Source organism: Pezoporus flaviventris, unplaced genomic scaffold, assembly GCF_033815535.1.
Source record: "Pezoporus flaviventris isolate CSIRO_AGI_PZ_B2104156 unplaced genomic scaffold, CSIRO_AGI_Pfla_v1 ptg000095l, whole genome shotgun sequence".
Taxonomy (NCBI): domain Eukaryota; kingdom Metazoa; phylum Chordata; class Aves; order Psittaciformes; family Psittacidae; genus Pezoporus; species Pezoporus flaviventris.
Window position 1 is genome coordinate 1,749,183 of NW_026892643.1, and position 27,008 is coordinate 1,776,190.

The 27,008-nt window shown below is 35.9% G+C and overlaps 1 protein-coding gene across 1 annotated transcript in view; it reads left to right on the forward strand.

The window, feature by feature from the left end:
* The window catches only part of UGGT2 (UDP-glucose glycoprotein glucosyltransferase 2), an 86,594-nt gene that overhangs the window by 53,773 nt on the left and 5,813 nt on the right, over window positions 1–27,008 (forward strand). The window contains exons 22-35 of the mRNA XM_061476265.1: window positions 1,079–1,210; window positions 3,148–3,275; window positions 5,791–5,886; window positions 7,634–7,736; window positions 10,159–10,238; window positions 11,862–12,051; window positions 12,721–12,879; window positions 14,616–14,701; window positions 18,980–19,064; window positions 20,723–20,808; window positions 23,407–23,505; window positions 24,326–24,410; window positions 24,843–25,025; window positions 26,568–26,728. Of these exons, the coding sequence (XP_061332249.1) occupies window positions 1,079–1,210; window positions 3,148–3,275; window positions 5,791–5,886; window positions 7,634–7,736; window positions 10,159–10,238; window positions 11,862–12,051; window positions 12,721–12,879; window positions 14,616–14,701; window positions 18,980–19,064; window positions 20,723–20,808; window positions 23,407–23,505; window positions 24,326–24,410; window positions 24,843–25,025; window positions 26,568–26,728 (1,673 nt within the window). The remainder of the gene's footprint in view (window positions 1–1,078; window positions 1,211–3,147; window positions 3,276–5,790; window positions 5,887–7,633; window positions 7,737–10,158; window positions 10,239–11,861; window positions 12,052–12,720; window positions 12,880–14,615; window positions 14,702–18,979; window positions 19,065–20,722; window positions 20,809–23,406; window positions 23,506–24,325; window positions 24,411–24,842; window positions 25,026–26,567; window positions 26,729–27,008) is intronic.

A 27,008-nucleotide genomic window follows, 5' to 3' on the forward strand; every position in this document is an offset into this window, starting at 1 on the left:
AATATGAGAGTATTGAAGAATACAGAGTACAGATATTGGAATATTGAGACAAATAGTTGAATTTTTAATTGTTGATTTTATTTTTTTTAAAGCTCTCGCTTACTAAAAATTACAGTATAATGTTTACCATGAATTAAGACTTCAGAAGTAACTGTGTTTACCTTGCTGTTGTGGTTGCAAGCAGTAATAAGCACAGACTGAAGAGGTTAAGGTTAATGAGCATTGTATACTTCTGGCTAATACTTTATCGTGTGTGTCTATGAAAATTCATTGGTTTAAAATGTAAACATTATTGGTTTCAAAGTTCACATGTAAAGTAGAGCTGAGTTGTCAAGTAACAGCTGCAAACTACAGTTTCTGTTTCAGATAGAGCTATAAATTTTAGTGTTTTTAAATAGGAAAATTTGGAAGACTAAGAGAACTTGCTGGCACCATATTGGAAAACTAATTGCGTCGTGCTCTTATTTCATTGTCTGATAAATTTTGAATGACATAAAGGCAGCTAATTAAGCAGTGTATTATCTGAATTAGTCTTATCTGCTTGGTTTGTGTGTTTTTAATGAAGAAATACCTATTGGTAGCATTTAATACAGCAAGGTAATTATGACAGGTGAGGCACAGTGCTACTGTAAGCATGGTAAAGTTCCAGCATTTTTTTTCCCACTTTGAATGTCGATCTGTTACGTGTCTAACTGGATGATATTTGCTATCCCAAAACATGTTTAAAGCTGTATCCAATGGTCACATAAAATGACTGTTAGGTTTTTAGAGTATTATGCACATTTTTTTATGCCTTTTTCCTAAAAGCTCTTTTTCATGCAGCTATGTTCTGGATCATAGAGAAAGTGTTTAAACTCAGGCTCAGCTTTCCTCTGATGGTTATTCACAGTTTCCCAAAGGTAAAAACTGTATGCTATCTAGTTGGGAGACCATGACCACACCATCAGTCATGTTCTTACACTATGGCTGAGGTGGTTCTTATGTTACTACATAACTTGAAGAAAATTTTGATTACCTCAGCTATTACAAAATCTATTTTTTGCTGCAATAATTATCTCATGCTTTACCTTTGCTTTAGGGAATGGATGTCAATACTTTTGAGAAGAAGTACAACACTTTAGGACTGGATATAATTAAAACCCACCAGATGTTCTGCCAGGAGGTTCTTAAGCTGCTTCCTGGGCAAATGGCTGTTATAAGCAATGGCAGGGTAAGAAAGAAATTAAGTCATCTCTCAGTCTCTCTGTAGATAACTTACTTCCTGGAACTTCAGGTTCAAGGTAAAGAAAATGCATTATATTGATTTCACACTTATTCAGTGTGTTGTTAGAGAATGGTATGAATGTTTGCCTTGGTTTTTATTTTGTTTTACTCCTAATTTGTATATTATCTCTGTTCCATTGAAGCTATTAGGCAAATATGTCATCACTCCCACAGCTACTTAAGAGTTAATCCTACGAAATTCTTTCAATACATTAATATTTAATGCATTACAAATGATATTTAATAATATTTTTTTGATCCTGAAGTTACCTGTATTTTACACATTTAAGATAGGATAAAATACTGCTTATATAATAAAAAAAAAATACATTGACTGGGGTAGTATTCCAAGCTGTAAAAACTCGAATTGTTTATAAGTATTAAATTGTTAGTCTTAATTCTTGGCGTTCAAACAAAGGTACAGGATGTTTATTGTTTCAGTTTCTTGTATGTATATTCTGAAACTAATAGCCTTAACTGCAGTGTGGCTATTGCTGAACTGTGATTAAAACCCATAATACTGGGTTCACTATTTAGCACTTGTTAATGACTGTCAATACCTTATATTACAAATACAGTTTATACAAACTACTTTGAGTTATCTCTTCTATTTTCCATTTATTCCTCTACCATTAGAAAAAATAGAGGTACTGTTTCAGCATGTCATTTCCAGAAACTCTCTTTAAATTGTCATTTTAGTTGCTCTTGCGCATCCTGTTTGGCTTCTGAGATACAACTGAAATACCGCTAACAAACCCACAGAAAGCATTTTTGCTGACTAAGCACAGAAGAATTGTGTTGGCTTTTTTGTTCTCCCCCAATGTGCAATGTTATTTTATAAATGGTTGTTACTGTATTCCATGCCTAAAAAAAAGCCCCCAAATAATGTCATATTTTAAGTTTGGAGGAAATAAGTTTCTTTAAAATACTTGGATAAATTTGATAATATATATTCATCTATCTGGAAGTAGGTTTTCACTTTAAAAGATTACTTTTAAAAAAGATGTGGGATATCCTTCCTTTCTATCCTTGCTATTTCATCACTGAAGTTTTGTATTTATGAGCAAATTATTTTTTTCTGATTATGACTTCTACAAAGGTAGCATGGTATTTCATAATCACATTATGGCTTTCTCTATCTCATGTATCATTAAAATGTATTAATTATTCAAAAGTGTAATTTTACTAGATAACCTCTCATTTCTAGGAAGAAATTGAGATTTGTGAGAGGGGGACTCAACATCAAATATACATCATGATATTCTACATATGGGGAGCCCTTTAGGCTCCTAAAGTTGATTTGGGTTGTTTTAGCCTGGTGGACTATGAGTACAAAATCCAAACAACATTCTAAAGGCTGTTTTCTGGGACTTCAAGGCACCTTCTTTTCCTTCAGATACTAAAAAAAAGTAGTTCTGTTTCTTGTCTCTGCATATCTGACATTCCTCATCCTTTGCTGTTTTCTTACTTTCTATCCATTCTGCTTCATTTGAGAAACCTTGAGAAATAAAGACTGTGTTCACTGAATTAAATGACTAAAGTGAGTGGTTGGCAGATAGTAATTGGAATTTCAGTTTAAATTATCTTAGATTTGTTTTTTCTAAATAGTGTGGTCCTTTACATAGGTATATATAATGAAGAATATCATGGATATTTTCATTGCAGCTGTTCTTTATGACTGATAATTAACTGTAATTACATAACTGTAGAAACCTAATCCTGTATAGTTACTCTACAGTTTAGTAATATATAGTTAATAATATTGGTGAGTGCTGGGGGGTGCATATTGAATATTGTTTATTCATTTAAAATTTTAGTATATTTTTGCTTACAGAAGAAACGTCATTGGGACATTCTATGCTTAACACTTTATCTCTGCCTAAGGTACTGGGTCCTTTAGATGAAAATGAATTCTATGCAGAAGACTTTCATTTGTTGGAAAAGATAACATACAGTACCTCAGCAGAGAAGATTAAAGCTATTGTCAAAGAGATGGGAAACAGTAGTAAAAGGTAAAATTCTTTTGCATTTTGAGGCTTTATGATATACTGCCATGTTTATTGCCTATGACAAATTAATAATCCTTTTGCATGGGAAATACAAAGGTTCAAATATATAGTCACAGTACTCTTCATACTATATATGTACATATATACACTCTAAAAGCACTTAAAGTGTTTGTTGTTTGCATGCTATGTATTTGCTATCTTCTTACTTAGCATCTGAGTACTTCTATGTAGACAAGTTTAACTGTCCCTCATTTCCTTTTTAGCATTTCCCTGACAGGCTTAGTATACTTACCTACTCAAACCCTTGCCCTGTTTTCTAGAAGAAATGGCACATTTGCTGAATTTTGTATCATCATTTTGCTTGGCTAATTATGCTATTTAACATAGTTTTCCACTGTATATATAAACTGTATACGTTGGATTGCAGCTGCATGTGTTGTTTACCCTGCAGCTGACAGCCTCTTTGCTATTTCCTTGTTACAGCACAGAGCAGAATAAAAAGGCACCTTGTGTTATTCAAGAGATGTGCACCCTTTTATCATTGGTAATATGTGTGATGAGGCTAAGGCATAAAGGAGATTATTGTGTGTCTGAAGAATTATATATGTCCTCTCCAACTTGCTTCATAACGTTGGTGCAGATCTGCTAAATTACTCCAAATACTTCGTCTACTTTCACTGTACTTAGAACCAAGAGACGAGTATAGCTAACTGCAAACAATACCTTCTAGCTTTTGTTTACTTAAGAGTACTTATAATGATACTAAGCTTGATAAAATCCAGTGCATCTTAAGACCACAACAACATCTGAGTATTGGTATTTGAAGTGAGGAAGTGCATTGTCTTTGGGAATCATTAGAAAAGGAGCATGTAGAAGCATGGGCTGTGTGGTGTTCTGACAACAGAACACCTTGCTAGACAACAGTCACACATCTGTTAATTGAAGAAGTGTAAAGATGAGTTCTAGCCAGATTTTCATCTAAGGATGCAGATTGTGTTCAAAGAAAAGAGCAGAATTATATTATTTTTACAATGTCTATTGACTTTCTGTGTCTAAGTATCATTTCCTGCATTTGGAAGGACTGGCACAACTGAAAGAATAACTACCAGAAAAAGTCAAGAAGAGATAGAAATATCGAGAAGATAACTAGTGAGAAGCAAAACCTATTTAATCAAATGTAAAGACTTGGTGACACTGAAAGAGGACTATCAGGGGCTGCAGTGATAGGACAAGGGGTAATGGGTTCAAACTAAAACGGGTAGTTCAGGTTAGATATAGAGAAGAAGTTTTTTACTGTGAGGGTGGTGAGGCCCTGGAAGAGGTTTCCCAAAGAAGTGGTAAATGCTCCATCCCTGGCAGTGTTCAGGGCCAGACTGGACAAAGCCTTAGGTGACATGGTCTAGGGTGAGGCATGCCCGCCCATGGCAAGGGGGTTGGAACTATATGATCCTAAGGTCCTTTACAACCCAAGCCATTATATGATTTTGTACTAAAGTTTCTATGGAAATTCCAGTAAGAAATAAAATACATAGAATGATTTGGGTTGGAAGGGAACTTAATCATCTAGTTCCAAGCTTCTATCGTGGTGTCCTGGGTTCAGCAGTAGAAGTCATGTTTCTCCTTCTTGGTAGCTGGTGCAGTGCTGTGTTTTGACTTTCAGCCTTGGGAACAGAGCTGATAACAATGATGTTTTGGTTTGGCCAAGGACTTTGTGAGCCTCATGCTCTGTCAGGGGGGAGGGGAAGCCGGGAGGAAGCAGAGACAGGACACCTGACCCAAACTGACCAAAGAGGTATTCCATACCACAGCACGTCATGCCCAGGAGGTAACTGGGAGTTAGCCGGAAGGGCTGGGAGACTGCAGGGTTGGAGAGGTATCGGTTGGTGCTTGGTCGGGCTGGGGGGCCGAGTTATCGGTTGGTTGGTAGTGAGGTGTTGTATTCTCTTCCTTTGTTATTTCCTTTGTCATTGTTATTATTGGTGGTAGCAGTAGTGATCTCTGTTATACCTTAGTTACTAAACTGCTCTTATCTCAGCCTGTGGGAGTTGCATTCTTTTTGATTCTCCTCTCCGTCCCTCTGGGAGTAGGGGGAGGGAAAGAAGGGGGGGAGTGAGTGAATGAGTTACTGGACTGGGTTTAAACCACGACACATGGGCAGGGATGTCGTCCACTAGACCATGTTGCTCAAAGAAAGACACCAGAATGCTCTATAAAGAGCTATAAATGTCACCAGATTGCACCATGCAAACTGTGAGGCTGAATGGCAATTCTGCTAGTTCTGCATCACTTAATTTTTAGAAGTGTGCAGTTCACAAGCTGTAAGGCAGTAGTGGTTCTTGGTTATTTTCATGCCAAAGATTTTATTCAGAGCTACAAATCTTGAGGTGACAATCGTTTTAGAGAGTCCAGGTTTGGGATGTGGGCTTTTAAAATATCCGTTATGCAGACAGACGTACATTAAAATGTGAATGTTGTACTTCTAATGAAAAACAAATTATATATGCCTGATTTACTACAGTGGCAGTGATTTGATTATGAAAATAGATGCCCTACTGTCATCTTTGCTGAAAACAGAGATGAGACAGGATGTTGAATTACTCAAAGAACAGCATAGGTAAGTTCTCTCTGTCGTGATACTGCATTTATAATATTGTGTTTATAATACTGCATTTAAAATGTACTGATGACAGCATGTCTTCAGAAACTTGAGTAAGCATTCCAGTTTTAAAAGAAGCTGTTGATTCTATGGTTGTATGAACAACCTGTTCATCTGCCCTAGCATAAATAAAGTAATTAGGAATGCCTAATGATTTTCCAGTCTTATCTTTTGCTAAAAAAAGGTGATTACAATTGATATGAATGGAAGTGGTGATCTGGAGTTAAAAAACTCTTGAGTTCATACATTTACTAAAATGTTAGAAATAGTTTCACAAATTAGAGCTAAAAGAACCCCCCACTAATTTTCATTAATGTGGAATACTCTAGCACAGCTGTTTCTATTTGTGTACCTTGAGTCGTATTGGCAAAACTAATATACATATCCTTATTTCTGTATAAGTTTGTGACTTAGTAGTGTCATTCTTGCCCACAGCTAAATACAGAGCTTTCAAATGTAATTCAAAATTATATTAAATTGCATTCAAATGTAAATTAATAGGGCTCACTGGCACCTAATTCCTTAAGAAAACCTGAACAGACTGTCATCATCTAACAGACTTAAACTTGGTGAGCTCACATTAGTGTTATTTCTATACTTGTACTTGCCTCTTGTGTTTCTGATACTCGATTTAGAACATGGATATGCCCTAAGCATCATCTTTTGTTGTCATCATAATGAATGAGACCTAAAATACCAAGATGTGCATCTTTGAATCCCGTCCTCGTTGTAATGGGGTACTAGCGGTAGCTGAATTTAATTTAAGCTTAGCTTGGGTAAGCTTTCTGAAGCAGACAGGTACATTTCTTAAAATAACATAATACAAGAACTCTGATCAAAATAAAAAAGCTTTGCTCTTTTCAAATCCCTGCTAGTTTTATTGATAAAGGTGCTGTAGTGTGCTGTGCCAATGGGCTGGCCCTGTTGTTGAGGATACAAAGAGTCAAATGACTATAGCAGTATAACAGTATTCAGTAGTCTGTTTTAAATGGCTAACACCTTTTCCAAAGCTATAATAATAAGAGCCAGTACTATGCTACGTATTGGAGGCAGTTTGTCTCTAGTCAACATTTCTAGGTATATATTGTATGGAAAACTCGTTTAGATAGTCCATTTTGTGTATTTATAGCATGTTTTTAAGTGATGTTTACTAACATTTCCTTCCTGTAGATCCAGAGTACTTCAACTAGGGTCTTTTTTTACTTAGTCTAATCAAGCTTATCAAACTAAATTATTTTCTGGAATGCATAAAGCTTATCCGATCTATCAAGTTTCACACTTTTCAGATGCTGTTTTCCCCCCTGTTTTTTTAAAACTGGCACTGCCAGCACTTGTCAAATCTAATGCTTCTAGATATCAGTAAAGGAAACTGTAGACCAGTGACCAGAAGGCCAAGGAAAACACATAGCAAAATTTTATTTGATTAATTTTGTTATGGGGCATGTATTTAATCAACAGTCGGTATGGATCTTCGTAGATTAATGCTAAATCTTTAGTTGCTGTTAATGTTTAGCTTTTCTAGTGGCATCACAGGGAACAGTAATGGTTACTGGTTGAAACAAGGAAAACATTTTCATGAGCAGTAAAATCTAAAGTGCCTCTGATATTACAAATTCATACCTAAAAATGTTTCTTATTTCCACAAATAGAGTTTAGAGCTTTCATGTCATTTATTTTCTCATACCTTTTTTTTTTTTTTTAACAGTGTAGTAAAAGTCAATCCCCAACAGAATGAACCATTCTATGATGTTGTTGCTGTTGTGGATCCATTGACAAGAGAAGCACAGAAGATGGCTCAGTTACTGATTGTAAGATGGTGGTCATTTCTTTTAATTTGCTATTTCTTGCTAAACTTTTTTTACTAAACTTTTTCTAATTTGCATGTACAGTGTAGTAACAGGGTAGAAAAACTTCAGGTATTTTAAAAATAGACATTTAGCTATTTAAATTCATATTTAAAAGTTGGGGAGGATCTAATTCATCATTGTAAGTACCTTATTTGCAAATAAAATTCAGAAGGAGAGGGGACCAGACTTCTTAAAAGCAAGTCCATAAATGCTCTTTATAGTTAGTAGAAGGAAAGGAGGAGATTGTCTGCATAATACAGAGGAAAAGGATCTCCCGTCTCAAAATCTTAAGAGGCATATGCTTCTTTCCATTAAACCAGATCACCTTATTTTCCCGTGTACCTAAATGAGGTGGTCTAAATTTGTCCCGTAATATCATCATAAGAAGATTGGACTATAAAACTTCCAGCTCTTGCAAGGGTATTTCTTAGTTGATTAATGCTGCCAGGCATATCTGGAAGTCTTCCATTGTGTGTAGCTAGTGATCGTCTAAAGAGTATCAGTCCTGAAAACATAGCTCCTAAAATGATTCTTTTTTTCTCTAGCTGCAGAATATCACTCTACCTCTGGTTCCTTTATAGTTTCTCATAAAAATGTAAATTTTGTCTTCTCTTTATGGTCTGTTACAATTCTGAAGTCTGTAAATTGATTCAATTCCTGCATCCTGTTTTATCTTTTTCTCTGCAGTAATTATGAAAGTTTCATAAATTCTTACACTGCTTTTTTCCCTTCCATTTTTACATCCTCTTATGCATTTTCTATCAAAAGTTGAAACATCCACTCACTCTTCATGCATAATGTGAAGCAAAGTAAAAGACTTAAAAAAATACGTATTTCAAGACTCTGAAATATTACCTTTTCTCTAGAATCAGATCTTTTGTTTCACCATTCTCAGTTAAAATGAAAGCTTGGTACTACCAAATAAAAATATTAACTGATGGGACGAGTTTTATGTCTTGCTTGAAGGAAAAGTCCAGTGCAGGTACACATCATTTTGGACGCAGCATCTTTATTTGAGAAGTGGGTTTTTTTCGATGTTTAAAATTCTGGGTGTGTTTTAGTGGATGAGACCAGCTAGTACTGGTTACACATGATTTTTATTCCAGATAATAATTGCTTGAGTCACTTTGACCTCTGTTTTGATTCTGGAGGCCTTTAGGCCACGTCATATAATAATTTCCCTTGTTATGCTTCCAGTGCTGTTGGGTTCCTATTTCCTGCTTCTTCACTTGTCGTCACCCTTATGCCATTTCTTAGTCGTTATTTTTTGTCTCAGTAGTTTTACAGTGATGGTATTCAGGTGACAGAAAGGATGGGAATGAGAAACTAGAGCAGAACAGGTCCGTACGACTAAATGAAGTTATAGCACTATAGTGAAGAATATGTGTATCCTTGGGTTGAAGTGAGGAAAGAAAAAAAATGTTTATAATAAGAGAGATTTAAGGATGACCATTGACTTGCTTTGTTCCAAATGTACTTGCTGCTACAGTAATTTTAGATTTTAGCCTTAGTGGTATCAGTATTTTAACTTAGCTTTAATATTTGCTTTTCTAATCATATCCATAAAGGTAGACACAGCTGCTTTATTCTTTCAAATAAGCACTTTGGATCAGAAACTACAGAAATTAAGACAATTTGATAAAGGTTTTTAAGAGTGTTTTAAGGAAATTAATAACCTTGGTAACTTAAAATAGATTGCTCACAAAAATAAGAAAAAAATTACTGCCCTAATATTATGGTTCTGATATAACAGCATCCAGAAAATTAGTATTTTTAAAATGAACAGATGAAGATATTGAGAAAGAGTGGAAATAGTTTAGCTTGCAGGAATGTTTTGAAGTTGATTGAATAGTTTAATACATCATTAATCTACTGCTGACATTTAAAAATCATTAACTAATTAAGTATTAAAGTAATTCTCTGAGCTTTGCTATATTTAACAATTTACTGCATACAACTATTTTAGTAAGAGTTAAGTCATTGTTTTAAGTTGGTTATTAATAAAAGGCATGTGTTGTACTCACAGACTTTCAAGTGCTTTAAAATCTGGAAAATGCAATAGAAGAAAGGTGATAATTTACTCAAGCACTGGAAAATAGGGATAGCTGCTCTTTAAAATACTGCTTCACTAGGGGACAACATTAACATTTTGACTATTAAGAATATCATGTGCTAAATCATGCAGTTTTAGAAAAGGTCAGATCTTTATTTGGAATATCTGACAGCATCCCTTAATACACAGATATATTTAGAACTTGAAAATGTTTGAGATTTCTGCTGAAGCTTGAGAAGTGACAGCATGTCACAAGGATAACTTTGTCTTATTTTCAAAGTGTGGTGATTACCAAGAACCATTTTTTACAGAGATTTTTTTTTTCTGTAGGTACTTAAAGACATCATCAATATGAAACTTAGGTTGTTTTTGAACTGCAGATCTAAGCTGTCAGAAGCACCTCTGAAGAGGTAGGTAGTTTATAGATTTTCTTACAAGTATATGTTCTGGTTTGGTTTGGAAAAAGTGTTATCAGTGTATCTCCCTTTAAAAAGTAAAGAGTGGTTCGTATTTCTGGTTTCTTTTGTTGCATTAGTTACTTTGAGTGGAAGTTGAATACTACCTAAGCAGTTTGCACTTGTCTAGAGAAAAATTCTAAGGTCTCAAATATGGGATCATAGGGAAGTGATCTAATCCATCACATGCACCTCATGAGTAATCCTTAAAGAAGTTAATGGAGAGTCTTTCATGAGTCTTTCTGTGACAACTTGCAGAGGGAGATTGTTTGCCTAACTTGGTCACTTCTTTCAGCCCACAGTCTGCGCAAGGATTTTTACAGGTTAAGAGCACTTAAAAATTAATTTCATCTGAGTCAATGTAGAGTCTGCATTTGAGACCTCATTATAATTAAGAATGTACCGTGAAAGTATCTGTCTTAAACTGAAATGTCTTAGCTGTCCAAAGAACAGGGTTCACTAATTCAGTTACAGATGCTTATACTGAAGTGAATTCTGCAGAAGAGATTCCTTTCCCTCTAAGTGAAATGTTTAAGCGGTGCCATCACTTTGGCGGATATTTTACCTATAATCGTATTATGAGAAAGGCCAGTGGTAGTGCCTGCCCTCTAATCAGCAGACTAGAGAATTCATCACTTGCCCATGAAACAGAAGTCCTTCCTTTCCGTTTGGTTTGAAAGGAATTGAACTCACAAACTCACACCTCTTGTACTGCATGAGAGTGTCTTAATTGTAAATCTTCTGAGTATCTTACGTGAACATTGTCATGATTGCTTTTAAAGCTAGGCACTTTGCAGGTGCTAGTGCCTGGTTCTTTCCCTGTGCTTGGGAGGGGTGAGAGGAAAAAGTGTTCTGACATCTGCTCTGTGGCAAGTTGTATTTTTCTTGCAGCAATGGTTTCTTATGAAATGCATCCATATACTAGCCCAGATAATTTGTGGGAAAGTTGTATTCCTCATTAGGGGTACAGACTTTTTTAACTTTTCATAGTAATTAATGTCCTATTTTTTTCCCCTTACGAAGCACTCATTGCTTGCTGCTTTCACTTTCCATCTTCAATGCTGTTCTTTCTCTGTTCTTATTTTGTTTAACGTCAATAGAGAAGGGAAGAAAATCAATTATTGTTGCAAGGAACTTATACCTGGGGAATACATAGCCTAAGAGCTGGAAAGCTCTGTCTTTGCTGCTGCAAGTGTCAGGACCTGTTCCCAAAGACTCTTCTTTTACTAGATATTAGTCCTGCTTAGTTTAGAGAATTCAAGATATTTCACAATTAAGATGTTTAGATGCACCTCTTGGATATACACCTTTCCAGCCGTTCAGAATGTTAATGGGAACCATGCACTTTCACAGTAAGAAAATATCAAAAGTGAATAGGTATGTGTTTATCTTCCAGCCCATTTGAGATGCTGTATGCATTGTCTGTCAGTATTCCAAAAGAACAGGGAGCTACTCTGGCTCCAAACATCATTAATTTGGTAAATATTCATGATGTTTTAAAGTATTTTAGAAGAATTTCATTTTTGGAACTTCATGCTGCATAAATGTATTATGGTTTTTAACACTTCTTTTCAACAGCTTCTATCGTTTTGTTCTGGAACCAGAATTAACTTATGGGATCAACAAGCACCTTCCTTCTGAACCTGTGGCAAAATTCTTAGAATTGCCAGAATCACCCCTTTTGACTCTAAACATGATCACTCCTGAAAGCTGGTTGGTTGAAGCAGTAAACAGTTCCTGTGATCTTGATAACGTTCATTTACAGGGTGTAAGTAATAGTTTGTAAACATTATAAAACTTGCGTTGGGCCTTTCACTTCAAGAGGGAAATAGAAATATTGTAAGAATTTTTTGCCTGTTTTCCAGAAAACAAAACAGTTAAGGGATTCTGTCTATTAGCTTTCTATTTCTCTTTTATTTTTTAAATATTTTTGGTAGTAATAGGATTAATCTAGATAAATCTTCAAATAAACCTGAATATAGGGTCATTTATTAATCCAGATGAAAATATATTTGAGCCTTTTTTAGTTCACAGTTTTTTAATTACATTTTTAATCCCTCAGCTTCAAAGTCACTAGAACTGTTTCATTAAGGTTATGCAAAATATTGAGGATGTTTGATTAACCAAAGGTGTATATTATGGAAGGGGTATTGTGAAAATAAAGGTTGGGGTTTACCTTACCAAGGCTGAGATGCTTCAGCTTCCTCAACAATGGAGAGAACATTCCTCTAGACAGTGAGTCATTCTCTTTTATCTTGGATACCTATTTTAAAGTTGAGTGAAGTTCCTCCTGGAAGGGTTTTTCTCTTTTTTTTTTTTTTTTTGACAGTTAAATTTAGTTGAGGGAAATCCCGCACAACACATTTGTCATTGTAATATGTTGCTTTTCCCACATAGTTAAATGATGTAATTTATTGATGAGATGTTCCTTCCACAGATAAAAGGGACAGTTACAGCAGAATATGAACTAGAATATATATTGCTTGAAGGACATTGCTTTGATGTGACAACTGGACAACCTCCTCGAGGGTTACAGTTCACTCTGGGCACAAAGAATAATCCTGTCATGGTTGATACTATTGTGATGGCCAACCTGGTAAGTATTAAGTACAGAAATAGTTGTTACTATTTCCACTCTTCATGAGAATTCCTTAGGAGCTTTGTGTTCTTTAAATCCATTTTGCTGTGTTGTAAGCTCAGTAACACTACAGGTACCAGGAGCATCCTGATCTCCACGCAGCCTTCTCTTCTCTAGGCTGAACAGCCCCAACTTCCTCTGCCTGTCTTCATATGGGAGGTGCTCCAGTCCCCTGATCATCCTCGTGGCCCTTCTCTGGACTTGTTCCAACAGTTCCATGCCCTTTTTATGTTGAGGTCACCAGAACTGCACACAATACTCCAGGGGAGGTCTCACAAGAGCAGAGTAAAGGGGCAGGATCACCTCCTTTGACCTGCTGGACACGCTCCTTTTGATGCAGTCCAGGATACGGTTGGCTTTCTGGGCTGCGAGCGCACGCTGAAGCTGGCTCATGTTCATTTTCTCATCAACCAACACCCCCAAGTCCTTCTCCGCAGGACTGCTCTGAATCTCTTCCCTGCCCAACCTGTAGCTGTGCCTGGGATTGCTCCGACCCAGGTGTAGGACCTTGCACTTGCCATGGTTAAACTTCATGAGGTTAGCATCAGCCCACCTCACAAGTGTGTCGAGGTCCCTCTGGATGGCATTACTTCCCTCCAGCGTATCAACCGAACCACACAGCTTGGTGTCATCGGCAAACTTGCTGAGGGCACACTCAATCCCACTGTCCATGTCACTGACAAAGATGCTGAACAAGACCGGTCCCAACCCCGATCCCTGAGGGACACCACTCGTTACTGGTCTCCAGCTGGACATTGAGCCATTGACCACAACTGTTTGCATGCGGCCATCCAGCCAGTTCTTTGTCCACCCAGTAGTCCATCCATCAAATTGATGCCTCTCCAATTTAGAGACAAGGATGTCGTGTGGGACAGTGTCGAACACTTTGCACAAGTCCAGGTAGATGACATCAACTGCTCTACCCCTGTCCATGAGTTCTGTAGCCCCATCATAGAAGGTCACCAAATTGGTCAGGCAGGATTTCCCCTTAGTGAAGCCATGCTGGCTGTCACCAAGCACCTTGTTGTTTTTCATGTGCCTTAGCATGCCTTCCAGGAGAATCTGCTCCAAGATTTTGCCAGGCACAGAGGTGAGGTGTTACCCATCTACTATTCTTTGTTCTCTGTAAATACTGTATCACAAGGAATAAAATGCTTAAACTGTAAATCTCTAATTTTTACACAAGTATTGAAGACAGTCTCAACATTAGAGGTTGTTCAGCATGATGAAACTTAATGATTCTTCACATTCCAAAGCATGCTTTGTCTGGCTTTCACATAATGATAGCTGTATGCGGTGTTCCTAAATTGGGAAGGAGTTGTGTTGGCCTGGAAAATTGTTCCAGACAAAAATTTGAATTTAGAAATAAGCTTTTCAATTTAGGGTCAGTTTAACAACTGCTTTTTTAGCTAGGGTCAGTTTCTTTACCTGCTCATTTACTTGCTGTTAGAGATTTTATATACAACTCAGTTTCAGCTAGAGCCAAATGACATTCAGACGAACATCAAAGACATTCAGATGGACATACAGTTGGTTTCATCACTGCCATAGTGCTTTTAGGGCTAGTATGAGAGTAGGTGATGAGACTAACCTTGTCTGCAGTACCAAATGTGGAAGAATTGACTTTTGCATGTGTACACGGTCAATTCTGAAATACTGACAGAACAGTTGCCTGTCTTTCCTTTTTTTCATAGGGGTATTTTCAGCTGAAAGCAAATCCAGGTGCTTGGACACTGAGGTTGCGTAAAGGAAGATCTGAAGAGATCTATCGAGTTTTTTCGTAAGTATTGACCCATCTTTTGGAAACATAAATGAATTTGAAAATGCAGCAGATTTTGAAAAGATCTGACAGTACTGAAGGAAAATGAGTAAAAATAACATGAGAAAATTAGAACCAGGAGCAAATGATGATTTAAAGTTTGTAAGAGATAGCTTACTTCCTGAGAGTGTAAACAGCATCTTCATAAGCTGGAGGAAGTACCATGAATTTCCCTCTTATATTTTTTTGCACCCCTAAGGGTGCCTCTGAATGCAGTTGTTGATGGGTGGCATCTTTTTTTAACAGGAGCATTATATTAATTTCAAAGCTATGTTTTTTTCTTCAGTTAATTCTGAGTGTTTCTTAGTCACCTAACTCATCAAAGAATCATGGCTGTTACACCTTTGCCTTAGGATATAGAAGCACCTTTCAATTCCATACCCTGGCTACACGTCGGCTGTGCCACATTTCTCTCTCTCGGGAGAAACACCAAGAGAGGGAAATGGAAAGAAGTCACATAGTACTCCAGTAACTGGCATTTAGTTGCCGCCTATATAGCTTATAGATCTGTAATTTCCGTGGTCAGTTTTCCTGTGAGGAACATACACTAGCCACCATTCCAAGTATTCCTTCCTTGGAAGAATCATATTTTTTCTCACTTTCTATGTAACAGTATAGATCTGAACCATATGTGGGCTTCCTCTTGAAGCTTTGGATATGATCTCTTCTGGAGGAACAGTATAGTTTCCATTTATTTCAGCTTCAGTTCTTCCTTCCCTTCCACCCCATTCCTGTAATTCTGTGGGCTGAAACAGGTCTATTTTTTATAAAATATTTGTTATTACGTGGAGTTCAGGAACACATGGTCCCATATGATGTTTAGTCATCAGCTGCTGTTAAAAAATGAAAAAAAAAAAAATTGATTAGTTTTAATGCTGTTTTGAATACTTAGTTAACGCATCAGTTTCAGGAATCAGGAAACGTTAATGGGATATTAGGGTCATTCTATTTGTTTGTGATTTTCAATTTTTTTTTTTCCAGAAACCACTAACAATCTGTTGAAAAAGCAGAAAAACATAGTCTGTATCCTAAGAAGTTCACTTAATCTCCACCAGCTGTAGCTATATCTTTTAATTTAATTTAATATAACATTCAATTCTTAAGATATATAAAGTGATTTATGGAAGATATCGTGGTTTAAAAATACAATGTAATGAGCTGTAGTTGAATTTAAAAATGTAACAAAAATGTAACAAACCACTCAACATTTTAGGATGGATCAAAGGAAACTTAAATTATCTGCCATTTTTTAAGATCCCTGATTTTCCCTAAGAAGTAATACAGATAAGCTTAACTGACCTCAGTGAAGTTATGCAAAATTAATACTTGATGAGGAATCTAAGCAAAAACGTTTATTTAGTTTAATTATTACAAGCCATAGGCTTAGAGTATGATGGCTGAAGTATGATTGGGAGGCTGTACCAGAATATTTGATATTACTTTTACTGATATCGGTATTAATAGTATCAAATTGCTATCAGAACTTCAACAACTATTTGATAGGATGGGATTTTGCCAAGAGGTATTGCAGTGTATTCTCCATCCTGACGTACTAGTTATATCTTCTCCTGTTGAACGTTCTCATCTCCTGTGAGTGAGAGGAGCTGTTTTCTTTGTATCACAGGCCTGTACATTATAATGTTAGTTTCAGGAGAAATATAGCATTTGAAGTTACAGCATGCTCTACACCTCAGTTCCTATTTGCTTCTCTCATAGTTATATGTAATACAAATGCAAGTAACTAATTTTTACTTTATCTAAATACAGCAGCTTTTGAAATAAGCTTTTTTTTTTTTTCTTCCCCTGAACACTGCTTCTAACAAGGGTCACTATTTTGAAGCAGTCACACTTGTAAATCAATTCACTATTGATAAATTACTATAAATATTACAGAAATGAAAATTGGTATATTTAAGCAGCAGTCTGAGCACTATTATTGGAACTTTAATTCTGTGATGTTGGTAAGAAAAAAGGTAGTTACTGCAAGATAAAACTGCAGAAATTAGTTTATATCTAAAGATATATATATATATAAGCTCCTACTGAATGTTTTGGTTTTTCAGAAGGCAGGTAGGTATTTATTTCTATTTATTTTAAAAGTATGTAGGTGTTTTGGAACATTTAAAAGCTGTGACATAGTTTTGTACAGCAATTATATAACAATAAAGTAGTTGTTAAGTATTTAATAGTGCTCTCAGTATGCAAGACATTGTGCTTGGATTTAAAAAAAGTTGTGCCTACTTTTAATCAGTTTACAAACTGAGTTACACTAACGGTGTTCAGTATCTTTCAGGAAAAACAACACAAGATTCTTTCTGGTTTTGCTAAAGAAATTTATAAATCATGACCCAGTTCTTCCAATCCCCAGGTTATATTCAAAACCTTACTCACCTTGTTTGAAAGGTACATCTGTTTACATGAATAAAATCACAGCATGCTGAATATTGTATGCACAGGGACAGAAAAAATATGAGAGGTCCTGTATAAAATTCATCGCACTGAATTAAAATTAAAGAACAGTGATGGACTCTATTTTTTCAGAGATACCCACCAAAAAAGGGTGGCTATCCTATTCTGTGATGTAGTTGGGTGACTAGGAACTGAAGTATTCTGACAGGAAAAGAAGTTACCGTAGTGTAATAGTAGGAAGTATACGAAGAAGTGAATGGAGGAACAGATAAATTGTATCTTGAGACCAGTGTTAAGTGTCCAAGGTAACTAATGGCAGCTATCACTATTTTCAGTTCATTGTTCATACTGGGATGGAAACTTGGCACACTGAGTGCTGTGCAGAGGAAAACAATTGGCACTCAGCAAAGATAGAGCCAACAGTGAGGGATCCACTCACAGATCCTTATATCACAGAGATATAAGGAGCCAAAGTGATGTTACTAAATTTACAGCTAAACCAAATACACATTGTAAAGACTTTGGAAAATCATCTTCATTGGCGGAGCTGCAGAGCTGGATACAGAATGTGTAATTGAGATTTTGAGGTAGCTGAGTGAATAACAGAAAAATTTGATTGTGTAAAACCTGAGGGCAAAACTCGGAACACTGTGCCAGCTGCTGCCAGTTCTTCTATCAACAGTTTGTGGTTGGCTCTGGTTTTACTATTTTAGAACTTTTTAATGGCAGACTTTATTTAAAATTAAGATCTGTGCCTTTTATGTTGAGTACTGTATATCCCTGTGATAGACTGTTCTCAGCCAACTGCTCATATATACAATATTCTAAGAGTGAAAATTAGACTTCAATCAGCAGAAAAGTCAAGATAATATAGAACATTGTTTTGAGCAGGAATTGGCCATCTCTATGAAACTTAGTAATCATAGGAACATTTTGCTGATACGTATTTAATAGAATAATCAGACAACTATAGAAAATCCTGACATGTTTAGATAGGCAGTATGATACAGATTTGAAACGAGTTTTAAACAGTTATGTTTTCTAGGCAAACAAAAAAAAAGAATCAGGCCTAAGGGGTAGCAGATTACTTTTTTAAAACAATTTTTTGTGTGCATAGGCTTAGCAAGAGGGAACCACATAATGCTGTTAAAAGACAGAAAAGATGAAAGAAAAAATATATGGGCTATTGAGGTATAAAAGCTATAAAAATTGAGGATTACATTATCACACTGTATCATAGAGTGACAGCAACATTTTTCATACTTGTTACTCAGTAGACTGCAGTAAAGTTTTGAGGTGCTTGAATGGCTTTAAACTGATGTTCAGTAGGGCAAATGTTCATGTGGTGTCTTGCACAGCCACAGCTAGGGGTAAAGTCAACAATGCCAACCAGTTGAAAGCCAGTCTTTACTATCTCAGCACTGCGATGAAGCTTTCCCTAGACTTCTTAAAGCAGATTCATTTTAAAAGCACATTTGATGCTGTCACAAAATTGTTTCTAAGATGTTTTCCATATTTGACAGATAAAATGTAGTTTAATATTTGAATGTAATATATACCCGTATAATGCAGAATAACATTCTGCTCTAGGTTGCTGCATTTTTAAATCTCCTGTGAAAGCCAAATTAAAAAGTGAGGGCTACCACTGTGACAGTGTCTAGTGATGAATAAAACTCGGGAAGTTTCTAAATTTAAGATATAAATAGGTGCAAGTAAAGAAATTTTATTTCTATAAATACCAGCAGTCCTAAACCTTATGCTCTAAAATGTGTGTTATTACCTGTGTTTAATGAGCCAGTGCATTTGCATGTATTTTTTGTCTCCTCACAGCCATGAAGGAACAGATTCTGTAGCTGACCTGATAGATGTTATCGTGGTATTAAACAACTTCAGAAGCAAAATTATCAAAGTCCAAGTATGCGTAAAGATGCCTTTTTTTGTCCGAGTTATTTCCTTATGTGAAATGCAACTAACACTTGTATGTCTTAGGCTGTTTGATTGGAAAATATACACTGAAATATATAATTTAGATTTTCTATAATTAAATAGAGAAGGGTGTGTAAAATCAGTGTAGTTAATTTGATCCAATCAGGTTATACTAATTGCATGGGAAATTCTTAAATACCTGCTAAACATAAATAGGATTTCTCTCATCTAGCTTAAGGTGTGTAAGAGTGGGGTCTAGGTACCTTAATCTTCCTCTCTGCTTAGCAGAATGAGAAGGAGAGTCCAAAGGACTGCTTATCCCAGCTCACATGTGTATTTAAACCAGAGGGTAACTACCTCCTGAGATATCCAGTTCTCTCCTGTGACTGGGGAGGAATTTTATGTGAAGTCCAGACACCCGAGAAGTTAAAATTAGGTACATTGAATTCTTCCCTAAGCTACCAAATTTGTGTAAATGAAATTGTTACTTTCATTCTTAAAGATGTATCAAAAAAGGGATAATGAAACACGAGTTATATTAAGGAGAAAGAACTCATAGCATTATGTTTTCTACTATTTTGTAAATAACATTTTGTGTAGGTGTCCTTGATATATCCAAATTTTAGACATCAAGAAGGAGTGAGGATGACATAAAGTTAAGTACAAAAGGCATTTTGTAAAACCACATATAGGAGTCTCTTCCCCAGTCCTGTAACCGAAAGTCCAAAACCTGGAGAAAAAGGGTAACTCTGGAACCTGATGAACCTGCCTTTGAAACACAGAGAAAAACGGTGCCATGTGGGCCTAACAGGAGAATTATACTATGTGAAAAATGGTACATACTAAGCTTATAACTAGAATATGTAAGCTCTGCCATCCAGTTGAACTGTAGAGTGACTTCACTGATACCTAGGATGTGGCTCCACAAGCATTAGCTAAGAAGATGGATGATTTAATATGAACAGAAGCATTAGCTTGAAAGTATAAACGTGAAATAAAGTGGTTTGAATTTAATATGTTCAAACATGTAGTGGTTTAGAAGCTATTTGAGTTTCAAAACCAATTAGGTGTCTTTTAATCATGGAAATTAAGGTCGGCAAACAAAATTAACTTGGACCCTTTATTAATTGTCTGGGTAAGACAGCAGAAATTGCTGAAGTTGGATGGGAGAGTTTATATTTCAGTAACAGATGTGTTGCTTTCTCCTTATGAGAATCAGTTTCCCTCCAGGAAAGGTCTGTGCATGGTGCAATGCCCTCCTACGCTTTTTCTGCCAGGTGGTAGCTGGATCAGTAGCTCATGAGGGAAGAAAATGAGATACAATTCCCTACGCTTTTCGTTACTGTTTGCATAAAGTAGTACAGAAAGCTTGAACATGCTGTTTGGTTTTATTAATCACTACCTAATTTTTCATAATTGATTACTTTTCTTAATACAGTAAGTTCTGTACCAAGTTTGAAAGTATGAAATTACATTTTTACTGTTGGTTTAATGCAGTTCAGTAAATATTTTACTAAAATAGAAATTGGTAAGATGTTGGTCAAGCTTTAGCTAGTAAGTACACCATAGTTAGGTATCACAGCTGAAGTAGTGATTGCTATCAACTAACTTCCCAAATTCCACAAATACATTTATTTAAATGACTAGGTACAGAAAAGGCCTGATAAAATTAATGAAGATCTCCTTACTGATGGAACGACAGGAAAAAAAAGAAATCAAGAATCAGTTCTAAGGTAATGCATAATTTTCGTATACTTTAACTGTGCCAGGACATGTTTATTAGTACTCATAGCAAGTGTTTCTTACTTGATAATGATACACATATGTAAAAAGACTCTCCAAGGGATTTATAATACAAATGAAAGAGAAAGACAAACTATAATGTCTTGTGCATCTTATTATTTATTACCTTTTTAATCCCTCCTTTGCATTTCTAGTTCCTGCTTGTTGTCTCCATTGGCATTTTTATTTTGTTGTGGCAGGGAATCAATCTCAATGTGAAAATCTCAGCCAGTAATGTGGTACTCAGATGTATTAAACTGAACATCAAAAAGATGCTGCTTGTCTGCTGCTAGGTATAATTTATGAAAGCTCAAGAAGTGTTTTGGTATTTGTCCATAAAATACTTTTTACTTTAAACTTTGAGTTCTATAAATAATTGTAATAAACATCTCAAGCTTTACATTTGGAGCTAATAACTTGCAGTATTTTGAATTTCCCATATAGCATCGTAACATTTTGTTTTCAGTTGCTCATAAGTATGTTGTCTGTAGATGGTGTGTGGTTCAGGCTGATTTTGTGTTTAATTTGAATTTGTTGTTTATTAAATAAAGATAAATATTCCTACAAATTTTTTATATGATTTTTGAGAATAAGGATGCTTCATCTTTGCTTAGAAAAAAAATTAGTGATTTTTTTTTTTTAATAGACTCGTGCATCCATGCTGTGGATGAGAACATGGGGTGTTGTATCAGTTTCCAAGCCATGTTAATTGTCCTTTTGAGAGCATTTCAGTCAGATAACCTTTGACCAATCTATTTTAGAAACAGTGGCTTGGGTGTTCTCCGAGCATTCTTTCTTTGTAATACCTATGAGATTTTCCTCACAAGAAACTCTGAAAAAGATTTAGTTCTCAAGTATGACAGCTGGGGTGCTGGCAAAAGTACTTATTGAATTCCCAGTGACTTGATTTCTTCATGTCAAAGAAGAATGAGCTTGGGACTTTAATCTGAAATGCTGGTAACACAATAAATTCATCCCCTCTTTCAAGGTGACGGTAATTGTTCTTCTGGATCTTCAAGGCTATTTTGGTGAGGATCTAATTTGCAATACATTGTTTCCATAATAGATTCCATCTACTTTGTACGAAACACTCATGTTTGCTCTCAGCCTGATTTCCAGCACAGGTTGTTTCTGCAGTATGCTGCCAAGCACTAAACTGTCATAGCTGTATAATTGCAAAGAGAAAGAACCAAAGGGAATGCCTTCTGAAAATGAAACAGTTCAGGGCTAATGACTTGAATATAAACAACTTAATCCAAGTAATCACAGATCTCTTTGCCCTAAAACAAAGAAGAAATTGCAGTAGCTTTATCCATAAGTGCCTTTAAGGATTCAAGATTTACCATTGCAGTAAAGTCTGATTCCTCCATTGTTCAGGAGAACATCTTTGGGCTATAATTCAGTTAGTAAGAAGGGGATAATGTCAGTATGAGGGATTTAGGGAGAATGTCTTTTTCATCATTATTTTCTCCATACCCTGAAGACTTTCTGGTCCCAAATGACTGCTGCAAGACTCAAAAAAGGTTTTCTTCCATTTTCAGTGGCCTTGGCAATGGTTGTCAGTCACAAAGACAGTTAAAAAAGATAAAGAAAAGGCACAGCAGTTCTACTTTATCCAGTAAACAGTGATCCCAGTATAATCCTCAGCCAGTCCCTAGATCCAGGGCACGGCTCAAAAAAAGACTACTGGAATGAATCTCCAACAATATCAAGCCATAGTGTAACCAATTTGGCTAAGGCAGCCTTTGCAATTCCAAGACCTGTGAAGCAGTGCTCTGAAGGAAACTGCAGCCACCTTTCCCTAGCTGTGTGTGCTGGAAGGCACCCATGATTAAAAACAATCCAGGAGACTTTGGTATTCAAAGCAAGCAAAGAATACTGTGCAGCAGAAACAGAAAACCTCTGGATAACATGCCTCAAAGATACTGGGTCGCTTATAGGGAGAGCAGTTGGTTGAATTTAAGGGAGAATGCAGAAAGTATTATGAAAAACACTCAGGAAGTCCCATCACCACAGACCGGTAAATGTTACAACAGTATTCTGGGAAAGGTACCGGCTGAGGTACCTATGGGGCTATGAAGACATCCCTCACCTGGCCATGGCAGGGGGGTTGGAACTAGATGATCTTAAGGTCGTTTCCAACCCTAACTACTCTATGATTCTACCTCAAGAATATGCATTGGTGGTTCTGATTTAGAATGTGCATGAATGAAGCTTGAAAAGTAACAGTTGCCGATGCTACAAATAATCAGTTCTCAACATACTCTGGCTGTGTGTATTTCTGACTTTTTGCTTTGATAAAACATGGAGTTCTTGCCAAGTTAGGATTCTGTTTGATTGAAAATATCAGAGACTGTAGTTGTGCTATTGTTTGTCCTTAGTGAGTGGGTATGCAGTGTTGCTTCCAAAAGATTTTGTTAAGTGGGATGAGTGTTTCTTTTGTGTATTCTTTTACTTTTGATTCTTTATGAACTTACTGGTAATGCAGTAGTATTTTCTTTCTGCTGAATGTTTACTTTAAATAATAATTTGTTTCGTTTTTTTCTCAGCTTTTCAGAAGAAACTCCAACAGAAGAGAAGGAAAAGCAAAGTGATATTCTTAACATCTTTTCTGTTGCTTCAGGCCATTTATATGAACGTTTTTTAAGGTAAGGAAAGATAAAAATGAAACAAGAATTTCATAGCAATACAGTAAACATTCATTCTAAAACTAAGCAACTTAAACTGACTTTTAACAAGGTGTAACGAATAAATAAATTGTCAAATCACAGTAAAGTTGTATACACTGAGGACTAAATTAATCTTTCTTGTAGAACAAAATGATGCAACATATAGATGTTCAAAAATACCATTATCCTTTGAAGAAAGAAAAATGTACCCCATGCCTTCCACGAGTACATGTGTGGAGTGTGAACGTTCATAACAGATGAAGCTCAGCCTCTCTTTACAAAGACATAACAGAAATTACTTCATTAGACCTGTATCTATCTATGTAGCCAAATGCTACAATAGTGGGGAAAAAAATTGAACCCAAAATAGTGATTCTTACAGTTATCAAGGTCTTTCTGAAGAGGATCTTAACTTGAACTATGGTTTCTCTTTGCTGTTGTTTTTCTTACCAGCAGCCTATTAAACTCAACCAAAATATCTCCCAAATAAGTCATCTCAGCAGCAAAGTTAATACAATGCAATTATTCTGATTTTGTCAGGCACCTCTCAGAATAAAACTTATTGACAGATCCACTTTTGAAATTGTACCTTCTAATATTGATGAACCAATCTGGATTTAGTAAGTCCATCTCAAAGCAATCTTGAACACATGCTCTTCAAAGCTTTTAAAAAGAAAGACATTTCTGCTTAAACTGAGTTAAAGAAAATCAAAGTTAGAAAGCTTTAGCACTTAAGAGCAGTTGAAATTTAATGACCTGTGTGTATTTGTTTGCTTATTATAGACTTGTATTTCCACAGAATTATGATGCTTTCTGTCCTACGTCATACAAAAACACCAGTTAAATTTTGGTTTCTGAAAAACTATCTCTCCCCAACATTTAAGGTAGGAGAAATGTTTTTCTTTTATTATTTCTTTCTTACAAATTTTAAGTAGTTTTTAAAGAAAATTACAATTGAGTAATGATGCAGTTGAAAATGAATTTTCACAGTTGGAAATGATCTCTGAATGCATTCAGTACCAACAGTTTTAGAAGTCTCATGTATAAGATTCTTATCTGGAACCCAAAGCTCAGTGAAATATTATCACAATTTATTCTTTCTTGATAGTCTCCAAGAGCTTGAGAGAAATGTTTTTTTTATATTTGTGTGGCTGAGGATACTGCCAGAATTAAAGAAACATCTTAAAATAAGAGGCTTTGTACTCAGTCAGGCCAATGCAGCTGCCACGATGTTGTTGCAACACTCCCTTGTTTTCCTTTTGAGTCCTTGTGTGTCACATCCATGTGCAACTAATACTGTTTGGTTCTTCTTCTAGGATGTAATTCCTCACATGGCTAAAAAGTATGGTTTCAAGTATGAGTTAGTACAGTATAAGTGGCCCCGCTGGCTCTATCAACAGACAGAAAAACAGAGAATTATCTGGGGCTACAAAATTCTTTTTTTGGATGTTCTTTTCCCTTTGGCTGTGGATAAAATAATATTTGTCGATGCTGACCAGGTAAGAAAAGAATAATATTGTATAAATGTATGAGGAATTAATTTTGGCTTAAATTGATCCAGTTTCATTCTCTGTGACCATTTTATTCAGATGCTTGGCTCGTAAGACTATTGCAGTTGCAAGAGCAAACCCCATGGTGTTACAGAATGTGAAATGCAATAATTTGACTTGTCTTTGGTCATGTAGAAATGAATACACTCGCTGCACTGAGTTCCCATAAATTGCCTGTGGAGAGAGAAAGGCTCCTGGAGAGATGTGTGTGATCTTAAAGATGCATCTCGCCTAAAGCCTATTTGAGTGATACAGTCTTTGGGCTGATTGTGAGAGGACTTTGGACGAGGAAGGAGTCTGAGGCGGTTTCTTTAGACCATTTGAACAACTTCCAGACAGCTGAAATTTCCCAAGATTACTCCTGTCTCTTTTTCTTAAATTTGTATGCATTCTACCACTCAGAAATGAATACTGTACAATGAAAAATCACAGGATCATAGAGTGGTTTGGGCTGGAAGGGATCTTAAAGATGACTTGGTTCCAAACACCCTGCCATCTGCAGAGGCATCTTCCACCAGACCAGGTTGCTCAAAGCCCTGTCCAGCCTGGCCTTGAACACTGCCAGCGATTGGGAAGACACAGCTTCTCTGGATAACCTGTGCCTGTGCCTCATCACCCTAACAGGGAAGAATTTCTTCCTAATATATAGTCTAAATCTCCTCTCCTTCAGTTTAAAGCCATTCCCCCTTGTTCTGTCACTGCATGTACTGAAGGTAACATGCTCTCTCAGATGAGACCTTGAGGAGTCTATCCAACGGTTATTAAAACCTCAGAAAAATATTAAATGTTTTGGTCCTTTTCCAAAGCTTGAGAATAAATCAAATGTAGATACCACAATGCACACTGCAACTTCCTGCATTTTTATCTGGATAGAGTAGCAGAACTAGGTTTTCTGTCCTAACTACTGTAAGAATTTCTCTGTACTCTGAAACATCTAAAACCTTTTTTTTACCACTGACAGATTAGTGGGGTTTGATGGAAGAATGCTTGATTAGTAAATAAAGGACATTCATAAAGTATCTTCATAAGCTATTTTTAAAAGTATTTTATTACTAGATACAAAGATTTTTCAAATGATGCAATAATATTGGAGTGCCCAAGTGATGTAATAGATAGGAAGGATTTTCTGAAGGAAGATGCTCAGCAGATTTTGAAAGTGACGCTCCTGCATGATGGAATTCAATATTGGGCAACCAGAAACACTGATCTACAAATTTAAAATCTTAGCTCCTTTTATTTCGTTTACTTGTTAAATGTGTTACATAGATGACCACAGAATAAACACTTTATTTTTCATTGAATAATAATTTGGTAAATATCATTCAGTGCCACACTCTATATACTCCACTATTGGAGTGCTTCAGGGCTTTTTTAAATGACAGTTAAGCTTCAGGAAGATTGCTGCAATAACTGCCCTCATATGCACGCTTTAAATACAATATTAAATTATTAAAATATTATTAAATTATTAAAATACATACTGTTATTTAGATTGTGAGAAGTGACCTAAAAGAGCTCAGAGATCTAAATCTAAATGGAGCTCCCTATGGATACACACCTTTCTGTGACAGCCGTAAGGAAATGGATGGATACCGTTTCTGGAAGTCGGGATACTGGGCATCACATCTTGGGAAAAGGAAATACCATATTAGGTAGGATAATGCCTTATGTATTTTTTGTGCAGTTTGTGAATTTGATTAAAATCTGGCTCTTTATATTGATTTGAATGATATAGGGCAGTTGCTTTTGAATGCTGATGCATTCGCAGTAAGAAGTGAATAAGAGATGAATTTTGATGACATTGATTTCCCTTTTTTTATTGTGGCTTCAGCCACTTAATTAAAACATATATTCCTTTAGGATGGGAAGAGGTTTGAGTTTCTTGTTGCTTTTATTAATGTTAGAAAAGGTGAAACTCCACAAATTTTAATT